Below are 22,084 nucleotides of genomic sequence, written 5' to 3' on the forward strand. Positions count from 1 at the left end.
TTTCTCAATTTGTGTGAGATTCATCCATATTTTTGCTTACAGCTGCATTTTGTGTATGTGTGTGTGTGTGTGTTTGCATATGTGCATTTTATTGTATACATGAAACATAGTTTATCCATTCTTGGGACAGACATTTGGATTTTTTTAAATTTGGGCTTTTTAAAATATTGCTGTGCATATTATGTGTATGTTTCTTGACATACATGTGCATGCTTTTCTTTTGGGTATATGTTAACAGTGGAAGTGCTAGGTCATAAGGTGTGCGTATGCTGAAACTTAGGAGATATTGCCAACCGTTTTCCAAATTGGCTGCACCAACATTCTCTCCCACGAGTAGTAGTAGATGAGAGTTTCCACTATTATTGTATTATCAATCTGGTGGGTGTGTATCGGTATTTCATTGAAGTGTTAATTTAATTTTCATTTCCTTGATTGCTAGTGAGTTATGTACAGGCCCTTATCTTTTCTCTTTTTTTTTATTATTTATTTATTTATTTAGAGATAGAGTTTCACTCTTGTTGCCCAGGCTGGAGTGTAATGTCACGATCTTGGCTCACTGAAACCTCTGCCTCCTGGGTTCAAGCGATTCTCCTGCCTCAGCCTCCTGAATAGCTGGGATTACAGGTGCCCACCACCACATCCAGCTAATTTTTTGTATTTTTAGTAGAGAGGGGGTTTCACCATATTTGCTAGGCTGGTCTTGAACTCCTGACCTCAGATGATCCACCCACCTCGGCCTCCCAAAATGCTGGAATTACAGGTGTGAGCTACTGCACCCAGCCCATCTTTTTAATATTAATCTAAGATTTAACTTATGCACAAAATTACTTATAATTAGCATACTGCAGATAAGTTTTTAACTTTGACCTTTAGTACTTTAAGTTAAATGCAAACTACTCTTTGCTGGAGTGTGGTCCTGGACATTCATCAACCTCCAGAATATTAATCCATTTTTTTCTAGTTATTTGGGTCTTTTCAGGGGTATAGTTCTTCAAAATTTTACATGAAAAATTACATTTTAATTTTGGTTTTCAATGTTAGTTAATAAATAAGCTATTTTGGTCAAATCAAATCTATTTACAAGTATTAGACAATGTAGTCTCTTTGCCAACTAGTAAAATTCTCTCCAGATCATCATTTCTTACATTTTCTAGTTCCCATGGGAACTACCTGAGCCCTATTTCAGACCTATGAATTATAATCTAGGAGTGGGTGGCAGGGAACGGCACTGGAATTTTCATCTGCAAATAAGTTCCCTATATGATTCTATAATTAATTATATCCACCATGGCAACCTTTGAATAATGACATAGTAAAAAAATGTTGCAAAGAAACATCACTAGACTTCTATGTCTCATCAGACAGCTAATCAGCCCCAGTGGATGAAATTTTAAAGCAGTTGGGGACAATATTAAAAGAGCTTTTTATGAGTTAGAGGTATCTTGCAACCTGCCTAAAGAAGGTTGTTCTTCAGAGGTTTCTGCATTGAATGGGAGGCTGTCCTGGATGATCACATAGACTGCTGTTGATATACTCTTCATAAATAAAAACAGCATTTGTGTTGTGTATATATACCCTCCAAGCCTAGAACAACTACAGAAACCATAATGTATGGCTACTAACACTATGTTAAATTTCAGATCTCCAACTCTCTTACCTTTTGAAAGTGCTATATGTCTTAAATATAGCCAAAACCCGTATTAATAGGCTTCAACCCTAAATCTCAATGAAGGTACCTGGCACAGTGCAACAGCAAGCATGGGAATGCTTGAAATAAATTTCCATAAATATGAAGCAAGTCTGTCAATAAATTTAATTTCTGTCTGATTTAATAAAGGGCTAGATAAACATAAACATGAGAATTATAAATTATGTTTTAATTTTTCTTACCCATTATAATTGTCAATATAGCAGGATGAAGTTTATAAATTGTGATTTTTATCTCAGCTAATCTCATTTAATATTGCTTCACAATTAAATAGGTAAAAGGAAACTGCATTTTCTAAACACAAAGTCTGGAATCAATTTAATCAATTATTTTGCATAGGATCATTTATATTATTAATTTCAATATTAAGTGTGATAAATTATAATATATTCATATATAAAAACAGACATGTTTGCTTTTCAAAAGACAGAAGCAGAATGTCTAATTCTATTGTTAGAGTGGTTGTTATATTATTAAATAGTCTTTGTTTCATTATGCATGTTCAAGGGGTATAGAAATATTTGGGTGAAGTGTTCCTTCCTAGTTGAGAAAATCGTCTGTGACGCTCAATGAGAAATGGCCTTCAAAACAATAAGTTCAGATTACAGGGAGTTTCGTGACTGATGGGAAGATTAGTCTCTTACCTTAGAAAAGGATAATAGCCTAGATTTCTGTTATTATTCCCCATGAATGATGGATCAGTTAGTCTCCCAGTTTGCTTTCTTCTCGGAGTTCCATGAGAGGCATAACTCGTTGTTTGCTCACCTGCTCAGGCATGCAGAAAATACCTGGGTTTGTTCTGCTACGTGTACAGGGAGGCTTCTTTCCACAACACTAAAGTCTGGTGCAGGGGTATGAGTCCTCTGCTCACCACATGTGGCTGACTGCCACTGTGACTACTTGAGACCGTCATTACAGCAGTTACTACTGTTAGTGATTGAGACCGTCATTACAAGACTGAATGAAGGGACGAACTTAGAAATGAAAACTTAAGACAAAAGAAACTGCTTTAAGGAAAGGGCCAGGGGAAGAAGAAGAGAGCTCTCTGCTTCTAGTGAGCAAAGGCAACTGCCGAGCTTCTACAGCCCTTCCTATTCATTGGGTAACAAGAGCAGGTGGACTGCTTAATTGATCACAGGTTTGTATTGTTACTGACAGGCTTCAATTATACCTAATCATAAGAAACATTTGTGCCTGGATCGTTGACTGCCCTCAGCAGTCCTTCTGGATGGCATACAGAGTTTGTTGGTTTGACAACGTTCTGCATTAATGAGAAACAGTTTGTGGCTTACTCATATAGCCTCCAGTGGTATACCGATGTAATCACGACCCTCATTCTTTCGGCGTCCAACAACCAAACATTACTCTGTTCTCTAGATGAAAAGAGGTGTGAAGGAGGCAACAATAAATGACATCCAAAGAAATGTTAAGCATTTCTGTTCATTTCAAACTATACTTATGTTGTTCATTAGAAAGAAAGCTAAGGGAACTTGTTAACTTAAGCTTTAATATTCAGAACCAAAAGAGTTTGTCACCTAGCATTATAGCAATATAAGCTCTCTTAGCCAGAGGAAAATGATGCCTAATTCAAAGAGGAGAATCAATAGCATTATTAAAGAATTCTACTTCATGTGTAATTATGAGCTGCTTTTGTAAATTAATCTACCGATTATTTTTAAGTAATAAATGAAAGGATCACCTTAATTATGACTGAAGAAAAATGTCCTGTAATATAATTTTATTTTTCTGTTGTGCCTTTTTTTCCTAGACGTGTGCTACCACTATTGTGTGAATTCTGAATCATGTACCATTGGGGATGATGGAAGTGTTGAATGTGTCTGTCCAACACGCTATGAAGGACCAAAATGTGAGGTTGACAAGTGTGTAAGGTGCCATGGGGGGCACTGCATTATAAATAAAGACAGTGAAGACATATTTTGCAAGTAAGTGGACATCCAGCTTAATTTATAAAAGCATTTGGACACCAATGGACATTGTAGTTCAGTAATAAATTGTAAAAAATTTGTAGATTGTTTTTATTCTAAAATTCCGTATTGTGCCCATTGCAGTTTTTGTGATTAGAGAGTAAGTCTAGTTCACTTTAATTTGACCTGAACTTATTCAACATCTATTGTGAATATCTAGAAATTATGAAAATCCATTATGTAATAAGACGGTCATATCATTCCCTATACCAAATGTTCCTGAGTAAGCAAGAAATGCTGGCATTCAGCATACTTTCAAAAACTACATGTAATATTATTCAATTAGATTAGCTCAGGCTGTTAATTGTTTCATCATTGTTATTGACAATATGTAGGTTTGCTTTTCTGTTGCAAGTTGATTTGTTGAAGGAGGAGCAAATGACCTGTCTAATGAAAACACACATTAATCCTTTTTTCTTAATCTGACTTTGAACATTATGATCAAAGCAAACAGAAGGAATAATGTGTTCTGGGAAATAAGTAAAACAAAAATCTTCGAGTTTGACTTTCATTGCACTGCCTTTTGCTCTTTGGCTTTAAGATTAAGTGAATGGAAAACAGAACATTGAGGCTAAAGGGTTGTGCCATTCAGTTTCTATCGTGAAACAAGTTTATGCCACTGAGGTTAGAGATCAATCCTCACTCCAGACCTCTTTTAATAGCTTTTTAAAGGAAGGGCTTATAAAGAACTGGACTCTATCACTTGCCTTGCTTGGGATATAATAAATAAGAATATGAGATAGGAAAGCATGCCATAAAGTGTCCATATCACAGCTTCCGCTGAGCGCTCACCAAGGGTGCCGAATGAGTTATGTTGCTCTGCCAAACAAGGCCCGATAAAATTTGATTGCAAAGAGCATCAACATTTTTTTATTTACTCTCATTTTAGAATTTACTCTAAATATGATTTGTATTATCATTATGAATGACATTTACGCAAACCTGCAAAATTGGGATATTTGAAAGTACATTTTTTAGTAAAGTAATTGAAAATATGACTGATATATAACTATGTGCCTTTGATAAGTACATAAAAGTGAAACATGCTTTCATATAAACTCTCCAAATCATGTTTCCTCATAAAGCTCATTTGTTCTTTGTAATGAAACTGTAGCATGACAGAACTGTATTTCAATTAGTGAGCGTACATTGTTCTCTATGTCTTGTGCACCATATCAGGATAAGCTGTGGAATCTTCTTTACAATTCCATTCCACTTACCCCAGAGATCATGGCTGAGATCTCTGGGGTAATCCAAGATCACATCTGAGAAATGGTGTGAGCCAAAGTTTCTTACCCATTTTACCTTGGAAGAGCTCATGTGGAGATGCAGACCCTCCTCCCTTTATGTAAGGAAGAAAGGGCAGGGATCAGGGTCCCTCAATATTGCTTGCTATACATTCAAAAGTGCCTTCTCCAAAACAGAAACACCAGATTCTCACAATGAGCAGGCTATTGAGGTGCAACATAAGAGTTTGTGTTTTTTAAATGATCTTTTTGGAAATGTATATATAAAAATGAATAAATAACAATTGCTAACAATGAGGAGATAGTGGAACTTTTAAACTAGGAATATAATAATACTTGATTTATTAAATAGGCTATAACACTTGAACATGACAATACAAACATGATTCTTTGGATTTTCTGAAACATGTTAGATGATTAAAGTTCATTTTTATTTCTATGATACTTTTCACATTAGCATTAAAATGAAGTTAGTGATGTTAGAATTTCTGTTTTATAGTAAAGAACAGATAGTAAAACAAAACTGCAATAAAGTTAATCATTTTTACTTAATTAGGAAAATTCAAGCCATCAAGTATATTTGTTATTACAAATAGGCAGTTGTGTTAAGTAGAACAGGTACTCTATCAAGTACAGTGACTATAATCTTTAAAACAGAGCCAATTGCATATTTTTCTCTTTTCTGGAAATCAAAGTGAATACTGGTGAAGAAAGACTTGATCATAATCTTGAATAACCTAAATTATGTCTTTTTGATGACCATTGTCATGGGAACTATTTGTATGGACTGAATAGTAATTAACTTTTGGAAAGTGATACATCACATATTCTGTGTGTGTGTGTGTGTGTGTGTGTTTGTGTGTGCACATATGCTGAATGCCTCTAAAAAAGAAAATTATGAAAATTTACTTTAAAATATGAGCTGCACTCTTTGATGTATTGTAATGATTTTAACTATTTGTATTTCACATTTAAAATGTCTACAAATTTCTGTCTTCAACTTAGGATTCAAACACAAACTTTAGAGGGAAAAAGAGGCAACATCTTTTGTATCCATTGGAAACACAGGTTTAAAAGCAATCAATTAGGTTTTTTTGTCTTTTAGATGATGAGATTTGATAAACAGTTATCTTTTTTTGTAGAAAATCATTTAATGTATAATGAACTAATTTTCCCTTTTGAGGCTGTTCCTTTGATAAAACAAGAAACTATAATTTTTTGACCTTAGGATTTTCAAAGAGGCTGGGCATGGAGGACAAGTAAAAGTTCCTCAGATGCACTTAGTCTATTAGACACCAATACCACTGATTGCTAATTACTTCACTGCATCCATATTAGGGTGCCTCTATAGGTTATAAAGGATGGGATAGTCTCTGTACAAACTTGAGACCACCCACCCCTTCTCTATGTCTTGTTCTGTTTACCTATATCTTTATTTCACATCTTGTACATAGTTACACTGCTCACTGCTTCTGTTTACCTTGAAAAGAAATGTGATTTCACAAACTAAGCTTTTCAGAAACATCTTCAAATTAAACACCAATTAATGTTAAAAGCAGTTGAGGGCATTTCCAGTAGCTACACAACCCACATAAGGTCAAATAAACATGCACAGAATAAATGAACTACATGTCAACCGATTATTTTTAGGCATCTCACCTATCATTAGGCATCACCCTATGACAGAGGTACTGCAATAGATATCCATCATGGGGAGGATCAAAGTGATCAATCGGTATTGTAGCCTGATTTTTTTGTCAAGGTTATGTCCAGATGCACTGTGATACCATTGATTGTTTCATAGCAGCTAATACTGGTGTGACCACATGATCAGAATTGCCAGCATGATCTGTTGTTAATTCTGGTTTTGACCCACAGAGTAGGTGCCTGGATAATCTGAAATGTTGATGCACATTTCTGCATTCACTCAACAGTTTTCACTGTCCAATCTAATTATTTATTTAAAAAATGTAACATGGCAAGTAAAAAATGTCTGTGTTTTTCCCAGTATTGTTATGTTTATTTATACAGTGTAGCAGTAGCTATTTATTCTTGTCCCTAACCTGTGATGCGACTTTAACTTAGAAACATTTTGGTAAGTTTTTCAAGAAAGCCTGTCTCATTACTTTGTTGCCATATTGCACATTGCTCCTGTAACGTAACTGTTTTTTTATGAACTACTCCATGATTTTTTTTATGTTAGAATAAAAATAGTTTGACATTAGTTACAGTACATATTCAAAGAGAAACAGTGGGATAAAAGTGGCTACAGGATAACCCTCCACTTTCTTATGAAATGTGGGGTCTAAAAGTCTTAGCATTCTTTGAAACAGATTTTCCACTTTAGAAGAAAAGCTAAAGCACGTTTTTCCAGAGTACTTGATCATGTGGTTTATCATTCACACAGATGTCACCAAACCCTACTTACATGAAAAAGGAACAAGATACTGATGCTAATGTCTCCCAGAAGTGTAAATGATAGATATTAGAGTATATTTTTTCGCACATATATCTAGCTATATAAAATGTTTATATTAAATGAACTGGTTGAAAATTTGAGAATTATCAGAAGAAAAATTTTATGACATCATTCTGACATAAATTAAACTGCCTCTAGTGAGTCAGACTTCCTGAAAACTTCCTTTTAACCAGCCACTCCATCTCTCCTATATGATGAATATTCTCATCCACAGAGAGTTTATGTCAGCTTTCAGCAATAATGTTGCCAATAACAATGAAATTGTTTTTTTTTTCTTTGTTGTTGCAGCTGCACTAATGGAAAGATTGCCTCAAGCTGTCAGTTATGTGATGGCTACTGTTACAATGGTGGCACATGCCAGCTGGAGCCCGAGACAAATGTACCTGTGTGTCTGTGAGTATTTAATCAAGTCATGGGCATTTTATAATAAGCCTTTGTATGTACCTGAAATCCCTGTTCTATTATTCTCCTTTTCTGGGGTAATTTTAAATGAGTGTTTCATGGACATCTCTGATCAAGTATTGTCCCTCATCAGCTCATGTGCTGCAGAATCTCCTCTTTCATCAAATTGCTAATGATTTCATGAGGAAGAGCTCATTCTGTTCTTAGCATCGTACCATTTCAGACATGCATAGACCTTTGAACTTGCAAATGCCAGAGAAAATTGTTATAATTTTATTGACCTGATTCTGATATGTGAAGCCCAGAGATAATCATCTTTTATGACTACTTTGGTACTTATGGCCATTTTTTTTTCACAATAACTTGTAATATTCTTTCATATGTATAATGCTAGTTGATGTTTGTATGAGACTTAGACTGTTTTATTATGTAAACCTATTAAGCCCCTGGCTCCTTTAGAATAACTTGAGTGTCTGAGTTTCTCAACACCTAGGAAATGTATTGGGTATATTCACAGTGCTCCTGAGAAAATCTGGAATTTAGTATTTCCCCCCCTCCATGATCTGATTGTCCAGAGTGGACAATTTGAAATAAAATTGTTCAGATTACATGGTCACTGTTGTGAGTTTCATCACTGTTTGACCAGAAGGATGATGCTCACATACAACCCACATCTGCATCCTGCTCCCGACCTTGTCAGAGTAGCATGTGATGAGTGTGTTTGAGAGAGAAGTGCGCATATCTGGGAACCTTTTCGTTCGAATGTTACTATCTCTGTATGAAATGAATTTAAAACATATTTGGCAAAACAAGTCAGACGCTTTATTTAGCTGTATTTTACTGAAATTCTGCAGATGCTCTGTGGGGTTTAAAAGTCAGCGCTGTGACCAGAAAGAGAACCCTTGTGATCACTACTGTCAGAATGAGGGGATTTGCACTTTAACTGCGTTTAATGAGCCGAGATGCAAGTAGGTTTAACCTTCCACTTACCGCTGCGCTTCGTGTGACATCATTTCAGGCCACAGTTCATTGGTTTAAATCATGAACATCCACATGCATTTCACAGAGTATACTTAATCTCGGGGCTCATCTGTGTCATACACACTTAACCTTTGCTTCACTCACCAACAAGTGTGTGCACCACAGACTGCTAGAGTGTCCAGAAATATAACAGAGAAAATGAAAAAGCTTGTGGAACTGTCTAATAAAAATACACTTGCTAGAAAATAGTAGCTTTTAATTAGAGAAGTACAGAAGCAGGTGTTTTAAGACTACTTCCATATGCTATATTTGGAATAATTTTTATTTAGTAACTGACTTTTGATTTCAAGCACAGATGAAGCGCTCTATTTTGTTTCCCAAAATTTTACTGAGAACTGCCCTACCTTCATCAGTAAGACCTCTTTATAGATGAAAGGTCTTAGAGTAAGACCTTTTTTACAGTCTGAAAAATTTCCAGAAATTTTATTTCTTAATAGTTTAAATCATTCTTTCTTGATTCAGTTTGTGGTGTTTTGAACATATATGCAATAGTAAACTCATATCTCCTCTGAGAAATTTCCAGGATCACCTTTAGGGTAACTGTCAATGTTCATCACCATGGAAATTATTTTTGCATTGTGCATTTGAGCTTTAGAGATCGATCACATCTGGCATATACTCCTTAATAACCAGTGTCATAATGAGTAGCCTTGATTGGAATCTGGTAACTTCTGGTAATCTCAAAGTACCTAATAGTGGTTTTAAAGCACAATTGTATTAAAATTCAGATATTTTATTACCAAAATGCTACTATTTTATTCATAATGAGTTGCTGAGACTTGAGGCAGAGGCTTGAGCTGAAGGAGTTTTGTTGTGAAGGTGATACTTGTTGGCATGTAAAGGAAAGTCTTGCAGATCACCTACAGGGACTCTACATCAAAAGGTTTGACCACACTTCAAGTAACAAGTGATGAGGGCTTGAACTTGGGCATTGCAACCAGAGAAAAGAATGAAGAGAACAATAGATTCATTAACATTTCAGAGTTAGTATACGTAAGACCAAAAATGGATTCAGGTACCTATTTTATTTCTATTTTAGAACACCAGTGAGGCTTCTTCTGAATCCCAGTCTTCATTTGTCCTGCCCCTGTCTCACTAATTCTGGGCAAAATATATCCATTTCAGGCCCACCTTTCCCACCCATAAATAGGTCTCAGGAGGACTCCCTGTCCAGAGAATGTACCTGTATTACCAGAATAAAAATCTATCACGGGTGTAGCAGCCCACGTTGATATATTTTTTCCACTTTTTGCTCTTACCAAGTATCATCAAAATCATACAATTTAAAAATGATAATTGGCCTATCTGATAAACGCAACCAGGAAAAAATATGTTAATTGTGGTAGTTTAGAGCAACCTCTCCTACTTTTGTGTACTTATGTCTCTATCTCTGTTTGTATTTGGCTGTTTAGAAATGTGTGTACCTTGGTCTTCTATGCCTTAAAATCTATTTTGATAGTGGGCATAATGTGTATACAATCAGCCCTCTATATCCCTACACTCCACATTCGTGGGTTCAACCAAGTGCAAATCAGAAGTATTTGGAAATAAAAATTGTGTCTGTGCTGACCCCGTACAGACTTTTCTCAAGTTTGTACAGGCTCAGCACGGACACAATTTTTCTGTACAGACTTTTCCCAAGTCATTATTCTCTAAACAATACAGTAAAACAACTATTTACATAGAATTTACATAGTGTTAGGTATTATAAATAATCTGGAGATGATTTAAAAATATAGGGGAGGGTGTGCATAGCTTATATGCAAACACAATGCCATATTTTTTATCCGGGACTTGAGCATCTGAGGATTTTGGTATCCTAGGAAAGTCTTGGAACCAGTTCCCCACAGATACTGAAGATGACTATACTGCATTCCTCACCCAGTTAAACCATATAAGAAGCAAGGAAGAATTATGCTGTTATTGTTTATTCATCAATTCCTTTACTAAATATTTAGTAATAATCTGAGTCTCTATAAATTTTTGAAGACAATTAATTAATAGCAGCTAAAACTGACCTAACAAATACTCTGTACCACTTACTGTGTTAAACCCTTCACATATTTTATGTGTGAAGTTAGACTGTTACACATAAGTAGTATTATTGTCTAATTGTTATTCCCTTTTCATAGATTACAACATTAAGGTCACACACTAGGAAGGGGTGGATGTCTGAGACTCAGACCAGTCCTGTTCAATTCTAAAGTCCGTACCCTGGTTATAACTCTTACACTGCATTGCAGTCTTTATGCTGTAACAACCTCAAGAGTTTTTACTTTAGAGGAACTTAAAATTCATTTTAGGAAGATGAATGGCTTTTAGAAAATTAAAATATCATTTGCTAATTATTATAATAGAAATACGACCAAAGTGCTCTGGGAAAACAATTGAATAGAGATCAATGAATGATTCCTATGGGAGAGTGGGAGGCTTTATACATGAAGAGACATGTTCACAGTATTTTTAGAAAACATATTGTAGTTTTATAGGAAAGAAGGGGTTGAACATCTTTTTTCAAAAGAGGGTACAGCACAATGAAAGGAGAATAGGTCTAAAAATAAAAGGCCAAGGTAGCTGAGAATAGAAAAAGGTTATATGCACAACAGGAGAAGAGAAGGCTAAAGAGATATATTGGGGACAGTTTATTAGGTACATTTTATACCATGACACAAGAGTGGGTTTATAGAAAGAGGATTAGGAAATGAAGGTTGGAACCTTCAGAAATACCACTATTTGGGTACTGTCTCAAGCAGGAATCAACAAAAGTAAATGAGAAGATTTAGAAGTGGAGGGAGATTTACTGAAGAGTAGATTCCTACAAATCAAAGGAGTAGAGTGCCAATGAGTATCAACTCCAGACAGTTCAAAGAGGACAAGTGTTATAAGTGGTTTATTGGAGTTCTCAGTTAGGTGGCCATTGTGAAAGATGTTTTGGAAGCACTATAGAGATAGAAACCAGACTACAGTTAATTAATCAAAAGGAGAAGAAGTAGAGAAAAATGTAGATTCTTTTCTGAAAACTTGGTTATGAATTAAATGAAAAAAAAACAATAAGTAGGATCTAGAGGAAAATATTTTTATGACAAGAAAGACTAATGTATTTAAGAAGACTGTTTTGCACTATTCAAGTCCTGCTATTAGGGCCTGGGAAGGAGAGAGAGATGGTTCAGGAGGATTTCACAGTCATGTTCCTCAGATTTGAAGTTTCCAGAATATGTAAGATTATCCTTGTTTTACCTAGGATATTTATAAATCACATGGTACTAAAATGTAAATGACTATAAGTAAAATTAAAAATAAAGTGTCAATGATCCCTGGACAATAAAGAAGTCCAGCTAAGGGAATATGAAACCCTCAGAATATCTTTATAGTGGTCAGTTCTCCTCACCAGAGGAGATTTTTGGAAATAGTTTTTAGTCACGGATCTCAATTGGCAGTGGTCATGTATTGTTAATGAAAAGTAAGTATGTACTATTTCATCTAAAAACCTTTACAGGAAACAGACATTGCTTTCAGAGATGCAATATAGTGCTTGCTTTAGTTTTGTTGGTAATATTTTTTTTATTTTCTTCATAGAGTGAAAAACTATTTGAACTGTGCAAAACTTATGCACTTTTGGACTATCTATATAGTATCCAGATCTATGAAGGTGACAGTTTTTTCCACATAGAAATGTTATTACTGTAGCCTTCAATTTAAGGAATAAATTTGTTCCTTGAAAGATTCACTTTTGTCTCTTGATGGCCATTTTTACTTATAACTATGTGTGGAATAAACAGAAAATGCCAACAGAAGCCTAGGAAAAAGAACAAAAACTAGATTTTTTTGCATTTATTTGGGGGACATTTTTACATTTATTAAAGTAGATATATTGAATAATATTAAAACAATGTTTTTTAAAAAAAATCTAATGTGTTATTTTGACAGTGTTTGTACTATTAAATAAGTTTTATTGTAAGCTATAGAAATCACTACTACTGTGAAGAATTATTGAGCTCAATAGTAACTTGACTATGCCTTCCTACCTGCTAAGATTTTTTCCCTAGTGTTAGACTATTATTTACATTGAATTTAAGGTTTTTTTGGTAAACTTACATCCCCAGCATTACTTCTCAGCAATATCCACAATAGATTTCATGCTCAAAATAAAGAAATGTAACTACCCTACCTGCCCCACTACTACTATTCTATTAACATGAACACGGCACACACACACATATACTCTCTGCATAACACAGCACCATCCCACACTTAGGTGTCTGTGGTCAAATAGCTCACTGTACCCAAATGTGTCTCCTACCTTTTTTTCTAGTTAACTCTTATTATCTCATTAATCTCAACTCAGGTATCCCTGTGTGTGGCACATAGATATAGTAAATATTGATTGAATTGGACTTAAGATCTCAAACTAAATTTCAGTGGGAAAATTATTTATATATATATATACACATATACACATATATAGACAATTTTTTTTTGTCATTTTATGGGCTGAATTGTGCCTCCCTCTCCCTGAATTCATATGTTGAAGACCTGATACCCAGTACCTTGGAATGGGACTGTATTTGGAGATAGGGCCTTTAAAGAGGTGATTGAGTTTAAAATGGCCGGGTATGGTGGCTCACGCCTATAATCCCAGCACTTGGGGATGCCGAGGTGGGCGGATCACTTGAGGTCAGTAGTTGAAGATTAGCCTGGCTAACATAGTTCAAGACTAGCCTGGCCAACGTGGTGAAACCCCATCCCTACTAAAAATACAAAAGTTAGCCAGGTGTGATGGCACATGCCTGTAGTCCCAGCTACTTGGGAGGCTAAGGCAGGAGAATGGCTTGAACCCGGGAGGCGGAGTTTGCAGTGAGCTGAGACTGTGCCATTGCACTCCAGCCTGAGTGACACAGCAAGACTGTTTCAAAAATAAATAAATAAACCAAAAAAACAAAACAAAAAAAGGTTTCATTATGGTGATCCCGAATCCAATCTGACTGGTGTCTTTGTAAGAAGGGTAATAAGAACAGAGAGGGAAGTATCAGACACATTGTACACACAGTGATGGCCATGTGAATGAACAGACAATGTGAAGGCAGCTATCTGTAAGCCAAGAAGAGAGGCCTGAGAAGAGACCAAAATGTGCTGATGCCTTAATCCCAGATTTCCAGCCTTTAAGAAGATAAATTTCTGCTGTGTAAGCCACCCATTTGTTGTGGATTTTATGGCAGCCATAGCAAACTAATGAATATTTCGATACCAGAATTGTGGTGCTGCTGTAACAAATACCTAAAAAGGTGACTGTGGCTTTTGAGTTGGGTAATGGGTAGAAGATGGCAGAATGTTGAGGGACACGTGAAAAAAAAAAAAAAAAGACCTCAATTACTTTGAAGAGATTATTGGTAGAAACATGGATGTTAACGTTATTTCTGGTGAGGTCTCAGATAGAAAGGAGGCACATGTTTTTGGAAACTAGAGGAAAGGTGATCTTTGTTATAAGGTGACAAAGCGCTCCACTGAACTCTATTCTGTCTAGTGTTTTGTGGAAGGTAGAAACTGCAAGCGATTAGTCTTACATTTAGCAGAGACTATGCGAAATGTTGAAGTCATGGCCTGGTTTCTCCTTGCTGCTGATAGTAAACAGTGAGAGGGGAAAGATAAATTGAAGGAATTGTTAAGCGAAATTGAAGATTTGGAAAATTCTCAGCCTCGCCATGTTGAAAAATAAGTAGAAAATAGGTTCTGAAGAAGAAATCAAGGGTATGGCTGAAAAGTCATTTGCTATAAAGGATTATGGGTGTGGCTCATGGATTCAACCACCTCAGCATAACTGCTGCCATTTGTACTAAAGGGGTCAGAGACAGGGCAAAATAAAGGAAGACTGCTGGATTTTTGATGCATCACCAGATGCAGTTTGGCTGGAAAATCCACGGGTGGCCAGTCTATTAAGAACATATTTTCAGACCAGGCGTGGTGGCTCATGCCTGTAACCCCAGCACTTTGGGATACCTAGGTAGGTGGATCACTTGAGCTCAGGAGTTCGGGCCCAGCCTGAGCAAAATGGCAAAAGTTGGTCCATCTCTACCAAAATTAACCAGGCATGGTGGTGTGCGCCTGTGGTTCTAGCTACTTGGGAGACTGACCCGGGAGGATCACCTGAGCTGGAGAAGTTGAGGCTGCAGTGAGCTGTGATTGCTTCACTGCATTTCAGCCTGGGCCATGTTGTCTCAAAAAGAAAACAAACCAGTAAACCAACATATTTTTATCGGTTTTTGCACATTTCCATAGCCCCTTTTTGGTTATATATCCTCCACAGCACAGCAACCACTCCTCTTGCAGACTCCTACCACTGAGGACTAGGGAGATATTGAAATGTACTAATAAACTTCTCCTGGATGTAAATCACCAGTGCTTGGGCATTCACAAACGGACATAGTAGAGGAGAGTGAGGAGGTCAGGGACTCCCCCCTTTAGAAGTATTCCTCTTGTTTTCTGGATTTCGAATGCATATTTACATTTATTATTCTGCTCACATCAGTCTCCTATGTTGACAACACTAGAGGGACCCATTTATTGTCCAGTATCTTCACTATCAAAGGCGAACCAGACAGTAAAGAAGTTCTGTTGATTCCACAAGAAGAAACATTAACAGGAAAGAACACAAGTTCTGGATTCGGACTTCCCTGGATTCACATACATATTCCTCCATTACTGTTGGTGTAGCCTATTAGCCTCTCCAAACCTTAGTTTCTTCCTCTTTAAGATGATGATACTAGTATGTACATAAAAAAACTTCCATGGGAAAGAAATGCTATGTGGGGACAGATACAATTAGTCTTAAAATCTGTGCTTTGTGGCACTAGGTCTTTTTTATTTCTGTGTGAGTTTGTTATTAAAACTAGCTTTTATTTTTAAATTTTGAATGTGTACCACTGTGATATATGGTGTTATTGAGGTAACTTGTTGGAGTTTCCTTGGGCATTCCATACTCTAGCTTCTATTTTCCCAAGAAGCTCCTGGCTAAAGTTTCGGCATTGTAGTCAAGTAGCAAATATTTGAAAGTCCATATTTTTGTACATATTTCATTTTCTTCTGATTTTTTTTAATAGTAATTCTTCTGAGAAATTAGTAAAGGTTCTCTGTATACCTAAAGACACCTAACTCAATTCTTTCTCCATTTGAACAGAGAATAATATAAAGTATTTCCTCTCATACTATAATTAAAAAACAAACTTTTCAAATCCAGTATTAAATTCACCTTCCTTATTTTATTATTTATGAGACCATAGACTTTTTTAGAAATAAAAAATTAGCAATTCTGAGAATTTCTTACAATATCCACATTTCCTAGTATTATCTACTGTTATTTTGGTTTCCGTTCAGTTCCTTTATGTAAATATACTTTTGCAGATTATTATATACTAAAAAATGAGACCCTATGATACACTTATGTTTATTTACTATATATTACAAACAGCATTGCATGTTAATTTGTATAATTAAATGCTTTTAGTTTTAATGGGTGCCCAGTGTTCCATTATCTGAATTTTCTCTACTTTAACCAACACCGTTGGTTATTCAATGGTGTTAATAATTAGGTTATTCAACCTAATTATTAATAATTCAATAATTAGGTGTGTTTATTTGTTCATACTTTACTATTTTTTTCTAGGATATAAACTTTGTAAATTTACATAAATGCCTTGGTACTCATATCATTAATTTTCTGAAACTAACACTAAGAATTAGACATATTATGTCCAATGTTATAGATTCAAGCTCACTGTCTCTTTGGGCAAGTTACATCCCCTCTGTGTGTCCCATTTCCCTTGTCTGTAAAATAATGGATTTGGACTAATTGTTCACTAGAATACTATAAAACTATGAGGTTCATGTATTTAAATGTGAGTTCTATTTGGACTTTGTCGAGAAATGGTTTCAGCTTGGGCCAGAATCATAGTCCCAGATACAAATTTTTCCAAAATTTCTCTAAAATACTTATGTAGACACTGAAAAGACAAAGATTGTTACTAGCAACAAAAATAATGAGTAACAGAAAACCTATTGTTAACACTGTTAACATCTCCTTTCTTTCATCATATATATTATATATATATCTATATATATATCACCAATATTCTCTTATATCCATTCATCAACAGATATTTACTGACCAACTACTATATACCAGACACTGTCCTATTCACTAGAGGACATATCAGTGAACAAAACAGACAAAAAAAAATTGGCTTTGTGGAACTTCATGTCTAAGAGGGTGGAGACAGAAAATAAAGAAAATAAATGTTTATGATATTATTAAGTATGTTAATAATGTTAAAAGCTGTTAAGAGAAAACCAGAGCAGAAAAGAGGGATATGGAATTTTGAGGGGAGATTTGAAATCTGATATTAGGATTGCCAGTGAAAGCCTTCCTGAGATGATGGTATTTGCGTAAAGACCTTAAGTAAATGTGGGAATGGGCCATCTGGCTATATACGGAAAGGGATTTTCATCCCAGAAACAAATAAAAAAACAATAAATACAAAATTAGGAATAGTTGCCACAAAGTTGTGGCTAATAATGTAATATATATAAAGCATATGACCCAATCTTATAAAAGGTATATATACACACATATACATATATTAATATATACACATATATAATGACAAATGTGTATATATCTATATATAATACACATGTACATACACAGAGAAAAGTATTAAAGGCAGTACAACAAAATGGTAACAATGACATCTCTTATTGCTGGAATTTGGGTAATGTTTAATTTGTACAGATAATTTTTATATACTATTCTCTTTTAAAAACAGAAGAAAATACAACATTTTAAAATTATTTGAAATGTCAGAAAAGGGAGAACTCAAAAGACCTAACTTTAATATTACATTGCTTCTGAAATCACATCAGTTCAGACACTCAGTGTTTTTGAAATGGCAGGATGGCAAAACTCCAGGACACTCCTTATAATATATATTATTGCTTCTTGCCCATAGCAAGAACAATTCTCCATGTGGTCACAAACAAGATAGCAATGTTAGTTTTTATGTTTTACTTCTTCATTTGAAACAAACACTAAAAATAACTTGCTGTGAGCATTTTGCCTGCATCTTTTATTTATTTATTTATTTTTGTTTAGATTTATATGGGCATCTGTTTTTTGTTTATCTTTTTGGGGAAAATGGTTCTTCATAAAATCATCTCCTTTCCTTCATCATCTGTGAGTGGGGGGGCGGGGCACATTGGTTTTTACATTTATCACATTACTCTATGATATTCCATATTTCATGGCTACAATTGACCTCTCCTCTGTGTGTGGCCTTTGGACATGAAACATTTTTATGAAATTCGCCTGGGAATGCTGCCTGTTCTAGTCCATGGCTCCTTTAAATTTATATGTCTGTTTCTCTCCAGCAGGTTGTAAATTTCTTCAAATAACAGGTTATATCTGATGTATATATTTTACCCCAACGGGTCACATGTATTCTCCATGTAATATGTTCTTAATGAATATTGTTAAATAATTACTGTGTTAGTTCCTATATTGTATTATGGAGTACGGCAGCTTATGATACACTTATTCTATCATAATTATAACAGCACATCTTCCTTCATTAATACATTTTCAAGGAATGGAGAGTCAGAAAATAATAGAAAAATGATTTATTTTACTATGATTCTCAATCGGCTTTCTCATCTCTATGATACTTTCTAAAACTGTTATATGATGTTTCCTGAGTTTTCTGGAACTCACACTAAATATCTGTAAGTAAAGAACTAGACAGGCTTAATACACCATCTTAACTTACTAGAAAAACTTGATTTATTTCATTTTCTCTTCTCTTTGCCTTCTGTTTGTTGTCTGTGTGTTTTTACTTTGTGATTGTCTCTCAAAAATAGATGGAGAATAAGAGGAAAGTCAGGTATATCCCCCATCCTTTGAAGCCGCTGAGTCTATTTAAGGAAAAAGATGAGGCAAGGAGAAATACAGCCTGTGCTTTAGGCATTTGAGTGGTGTAAGATAAATGGTGCTGGTGAAATAGTATTTGACAATAACATTAGACCATGAAATAATTCTCAGGAATATGGTATGCTTAGCTAGAGTTTGAAATTCATTCTATAGCAGTAGGGGAACACTGATAACATTTGAAATATGAAGTGTCACAGCTATATGTATGTCTTAGAAAAGTCTTAATGACATAGTCATCTGATAGAAAAAGTTCCCATGGGTTTGAAAAAATAGATTTCATAATGACTCCTAATTTGCAATGTAAAGGAAGACAAAGATTTTTCAATTAAAAAATGGTTAGTGGGTTTAATGGTAAACACGGCACAAAAAACAGTATAGAGGACCGTCTACGCTGTCAGGACTCCACATTGTCTTGTTTGCTCAATTGTTCTTCTCTGAACCTCTTTTCTCATCTTAATACGGAAATTGCTAATGACATCTGTCTCTTTAGATTGTTTTGAGGATTAAAAATGTAATATATATAAAGAACATAGAATATTGTCTTCAACACAGTAAACCCACAAAATGAAAATTTTAAAGCTATTGCAATAGACGAGAAACAAAATAATCAGAACTTGCTATAATTTGAACTTCTAGGGGTCCAACAATAAAAAAGAGTATTTTTAAAAAGTGCTTGTTATTGAAAATTAGGTAAATTTTGGCATAAACGAAAGGTTAGTAGTGCAATGACAGTGACAGTAATAGCGACTGGGAAGGGGGCTACAATATGTAAAGCCAGCTCAAGTTCTATTTAGGGTGTCCTCCCTCAATTACCTTAGAAAACATGGGCAGGAAGTAGATCTTATAAACATTTTTAGGGTGGATTTTTTTTTTTTTAAGGCAGAAGGATGCAAGGTGAATATGTAAGTACCACAAGGACATTCATTTAGAGAGTGATCTGAATTAAGCACTTTGTCATATTCTTCAGTTTTGTGATTGTTCCAATCTAATTATTTTATTAAGTGTTCAGCATTATTTTCCAAGTCCTTAGGGTGAGTAATACATAAGAAAATGCACAGGTATTGGAGAAGGCTTTGTTGCAACACGTTTGGGAGGAAGATAATGAGTTCTGTTTCTGTCACAAGGTTTAGAAAGGTAGGAATTATTCCTCTACACTGTGATGGCTAATTATGGCTTTGGTTCCTCAAAACATTGGCCTTGTAGAAAGGAGGCTGGCTGCACAATTTGCTCTTCACTGGTCCTGCTGTCAGGCTGAGCAGCACTCCTCCACATGGACCAGTGACCTTGTGGTCCCTTAGAGAATGCTTAAGAAGAGCCTAAGGAAGTTGTCACGAGTGATTTCAAACAGACCACAACTTTTCGGCAGGGATATTGAGCAATTCAACTTCAGCATCCAGTGTTGTCCACATTTCAAAAGTCAGGACATTGTATGTCCCTGATTTGCTTTCTGCCCCTTGGCATATTTTCAAAGAACAAAATCTGAAATGTGCATGTCTTTTGGAGCAGTAAAGTCTGAGAAAAACTGTCACATCAATGTCTATCCTTCAGGATTCTAGGTAAGCGGTTGTAGGTTACTTTAGCTTTCACCATGCCAGTCATGCCACGGGGAACAAAAGGAACACATATCATATTTTTCTGTCCAAGTTTAAACTCTAGTTTGTGCTTCGAGGTACAAGTGGCACTGCTTAATAAAGAACAATTACGTAGTTGTGTATTGGGCAGCTATTATCAAGCAGCTCTGATGTAATCATGTTATTTTCCCTTGATTTTGGGACATGTTCTTGTCCTTAAATATAATCACTAGGTAAGAATAACCAAATAAACCAAACCCAATACATTATATATTATTTGTATAACTCTTAACTGTTTATCCATTTAAATTATTTTGTCTTTATTAGACCGCTTTTCTTAGATTGTACTGCTATAAACCACCTCAAATTTCAGATGTTTATAACGACAAAGGTTTATTTCATGCTCATGTTCTGTGCTTAAACAAGTCAATAAAATTAGATTAATTAACCTTCATCCTGGCACTTGATCCCAAATTAACTTTATACAATTCCCAGACAAGAATTAGACTCATATGCCTCCCAGCAAAATTTGCTTAAGAATAAAAAATAGATTAATAATTGCTGATATTATCATCACATTAGGATGGTGGCAGAAAAAGCCATGTTAAAGGAGTAGAAAAACTTAAGCCTATTTTTTTTCTGTTGGGAATAAAATCAGACATTATAATTATATTGATATTGGTATGCCATATACACTTTTTAAATTTAATATTCATAATATTATTTATCAGCTGAGTTAAACTAACTCAGATGATACAAATTTTATGTACATTTTATCTCTTCATCTCTCAAAAAACCTGCCAAAAAATTTTTTTTTGCTGAGTTTTATTGCCTTACAAAAAGAAAAAGAAGGGTTGGGCGCGGTGGCTGACGCCTGTAATCCCAGCACTTTGGGAAGCTGAGTCAGGCGGATCACAAGGTCAAGAGATCGAGACCATCCTAGCCAACATGCTGAAACCCCATCTCTACTAAGAATACAAAAAGTAGCCGGGCTTGGTGGCGCACACCTGTAGTCCCAGCTACTCAGGAGTCTGAGGCAGGAGAATCTCTTGAACCTGGGAGGCAGAGGTTGCAGTGAGCTGAGATCGCGCCACTGCACTCCAGCCTGACGACAAAGCAAGACTCTGTCTTAAAAAAAAAAAAAGAAAAAAAAAAAAAAACAGGAAGGAAAAGAGAAGAGAAAACCATAAAACCATACAAAATAGAAAAATTAAAACTGTAAAAGCAGAGAGATTTAAGGGGGAGACTAAGGTTAAAACATAAGAGGCTAGATCTGAGTGCAATGTGTGATGCACACAGGAAATATTACTCTCCCTTGTTATGAGAAATGAGTAATCTGAAATGAGATGAGTTGCTTGAAGATAATCTTTGTAAGGAGAGGAGCCTAGATTTCAACCCAGGCCTGGCTAATTCCAAAACTTGCATACAGTATTTGTGTCATCCATACCAGCACTTAAATTTAAAATAATCATTTATGTAAATGAATTGATGGAATTAAATTACATTTAATTGTATATTTGTTTTTTACATAAAATTGTTTTTCACATTAAAGTATCCATCAAGCAAATACCTCTGTAATTAGATTTTTGTTATCCTGGGACAAGAACTGAATGATACACAATTTACATACGCCCAAGTACTAGAATGTAATCATCTCATTTAGAAATGGAAGAATTAA

The 22,084-nt window shown here is 35.2% G+C and overlaps 1 protein-coding gene across 3 annotated transcripts in view; it reads left to right on the forward strand.

Moving 5' to 3' along the window:
• LRP1B (LDL receptor related protein 1B) overlaps positions 1–22,084 on the forward strand; it is a 1,910,203-nt gene that overhangs the window by 1,863,635 nt on the left and 24,484 nt on the right. For 2 of the 3 annotated variants that reach the window (XM_034954060.3, XM_034954061.3), the window contains exons 85-87: positions 3,477–3,651; positions 7,708–7,812; positions 8,676–8,789. In XM_034954060.3, the coding sequence (XP_034809951.2) occupies positions 3,477–3,651; positions 7,708–7,812; positions 8,676–8,789 (394 nt within the window). The remainder of the gene's footprint in view (positions 1–3,476; positions 3,652–7,707; positions 7,813–8,675; positions 8,790–22,084) is intronic. The other variant, XM_003822825.6, reaches the window with a different exon arrangement.

The sequence above is a fragment of the Pan paniscus genome, chromosome 13 (genome assembly GCF_029289425.2).
Source record: "Pan paniscus chromosome 13, NHGRI_mPanPan1-v2.0_pri, whole genome shotgun sequence".
NCBI classification, from domain to species: Eukaryota; Metazoa; Chordata; class Mammalia; order Primates; family Hominidae; genus Pan; species Pan paniscus.